The sequence below is a fragment of the Oryzias melastigma genome, linkage group LG20 (assembly GCF_002922805.2).
Source record: "Oryzias melastigma strain HK-1 linkage group LG20, ASM292280v2, whole genome shotgun sequence".
Taxonomy (NCBI): Eukaryota; Metazoa; Chordata; class Actinopteri; order Beloniformes; family Adrianichthyidae; genus Oryzias; species Oryzias melastigma.
The window spans coordinates 10,099,282-10,101,251 of record NC_050531.1 but is presented as its reverse complement, the minus strand read 5'-3'; the positions used below and the strand labels follow the sequence as shown (position 1 = coordinate 10,101,251).

The 1,970-nt window shown below is 37.7% G+C and overlaps 1 protein-coding gene across 1 annotated transcript in view; it reads right to left on the bottom strand.

Annotated features, from left to right (window-relative positions):
* prex2 (phosphatidylinositol-3,4,5-trisphosphate-dependent Rac exchange factor 2) overlaps positions 1 to 1,970 on the bottom strand; it is a 90,079-nt gene that overhangs the window by 60,988 nt on the left and 27,121 nt on the right. Inside the window, exon 7 of the mRNA XM_024280258.2 lies at positions 1,327 to 1,460. Within this exon, the coding sequence (XP_024136026.1) occupies positions 1,327 to 1,460 (134 nt within the window). The remainder of the gene's footprint in view (positions 1 to 1,326; positions 1,461 to 1,970) is intronic.

Genomic DNA, 1,970 nt, shown 5'->3' with positions numbered 1-1,970 from the left:
TTTATACATTTTAAAACCTACAATTTTCAGGGTTAAACAAACAAATATAGACATATAGACAAATATAGATTGGGGTAAAAAAAAAGGAGAGTACCTATGACTTTAACGTAAATGCATTCACATTCAACATTCATTAATGAGTTAAATAAAAGAAGCTAAGTTAGATTAAAAACCTCAATAAATGTAATTTTTGAACGTTTTATGGCTTTACTGTATTAGATTTTAATCTTTGAATGTTTTTATGGTTTTAATCTGTCACGGTAATTTTTTTTTTTTCAAAGGAAATTCAAAAACAGCTGGCAGCTTTTGAGGTTTGGTGCGAAATGTTACAGCGATGCAAATCTCACAAATCTTGCTCAAGACTTCTTCTCTCACAGCACTATTCAGATACATATAAACTACAATTTTGATCAATTATGGTCAATTTTCAAACAGTTGGCACTTTCATGAACTAAAAGGGGCGCCATCCATTCATCAATACCAAATCTCAGTCACTGATTGGTCAAAATTCAACCAGGTTCAATGGCTAGGTGTTTTGTACCTAAAGCCCAAAAATGGTCCTCAAAACTTGTGTAGCTACATATGATGAGAGAGTTTTTAAACCCACAATTACATTGGAAGTTTTCACTTGAACACGAGTTGTTGTGAACGTAACTTGAGACTAAGGAACAGACTTTTCCAGCCTTGGTGAATACATCATTTTTTTTTTTTTCTTTTAGAAAGATTAACTCACTGTGCACAACTTTAAAGTGCCACACTGAATGCAATTTAAAAGCAAAACAGGTAATTGTTGGCAGGTTAACAAAAGATGACAGAAGCACCAAATGCACAAGCTGCTGGATGAGGCGCTCTGGAAGCGCAGCAGCAAAATAAAAGCCTATTCATCAAGTGCTCTGCGCCTGTGGAAACACTAGAGCAGGAGTTTCCCCACTAAACCTGTCCTGATCCTGCACAAAGTAAACCTGTAGATTAACTGACAAAAAATGAAAACAAAAATATCTACAGAAAGACTGGTAAATACAAAACTCTCCCCATGATAAAATAAAGAAAACTTTTTTGGGGGCTGAATATAATCTCCAGATGAGTCATTCCCATGGTACGCCTCTTCTTTTTCTTTACAAATAGGCAACAAACTGTTCCAATAAATATTTAATAGAACCAATGCTCTGCTGGAGCACAGACAAAGAGGAAGACTTCAAATTGGCATAAAAAAGATTTAGGTTTTTTTAGTGTGCAGCTTTATAAAAGGAAGCTAAGCGCATCTGCTTTATGGTGCAGCAAAAGGAATCAGACAAACATCACAAACTACAGGGAAAGCAGAAGCACCTGTTTTTTCTCTTGCAGTAGACCAAAAGCTTGTCGAACAAAAAGAAAATCCTTTCCTGTATGTTCCCAGCGGAAATCTTCAGCAGGACCCCCTGCTTCAGCATCTCCGTGCACGTATCTGTGATGTTGGAGCCCTGGAGATGAGATTGTACGGAGACAAAAAGATGCACTTATTAATGGATTAGACACAGAGCTTAAATTCAAACTATTCTTTGCTATGGAAAGTTATGACTAAATATCTGAACGCCATTAGGTTGAGTTTAAACAGAAGGAGGGATTGCTTTTCCTGTTGGCTCTCAGGGGTCTGTGAAAACACTCTCTGCTTCCTCAGAGAAAATTGCTGCGTGACTTTACAACGCGAGCTGCTTAATAGCTTCTATAGAATAACATCCCGTCCAGTGAAGCTATGTGTTGCATTGTCCTGTCTGGTGAACCATATTTGTTGGTGTTCCCGCTGCAAGTGATAAAGTGTTCCTTCTCTTCCCTCAACTTGTCTGCCTTGGGAATTTATGGAGCCCGTTTGATCAGCCCCTCTGAGCTAAAAATATCTTCCATGAGCGCAGAGGTGGAAAATGTGCTCAGCGTTTCCTCCTGCTGGAGGCCAAAACCTATTCTGCTTTTTCCTTCTTTTTTTTTTTTTTTTT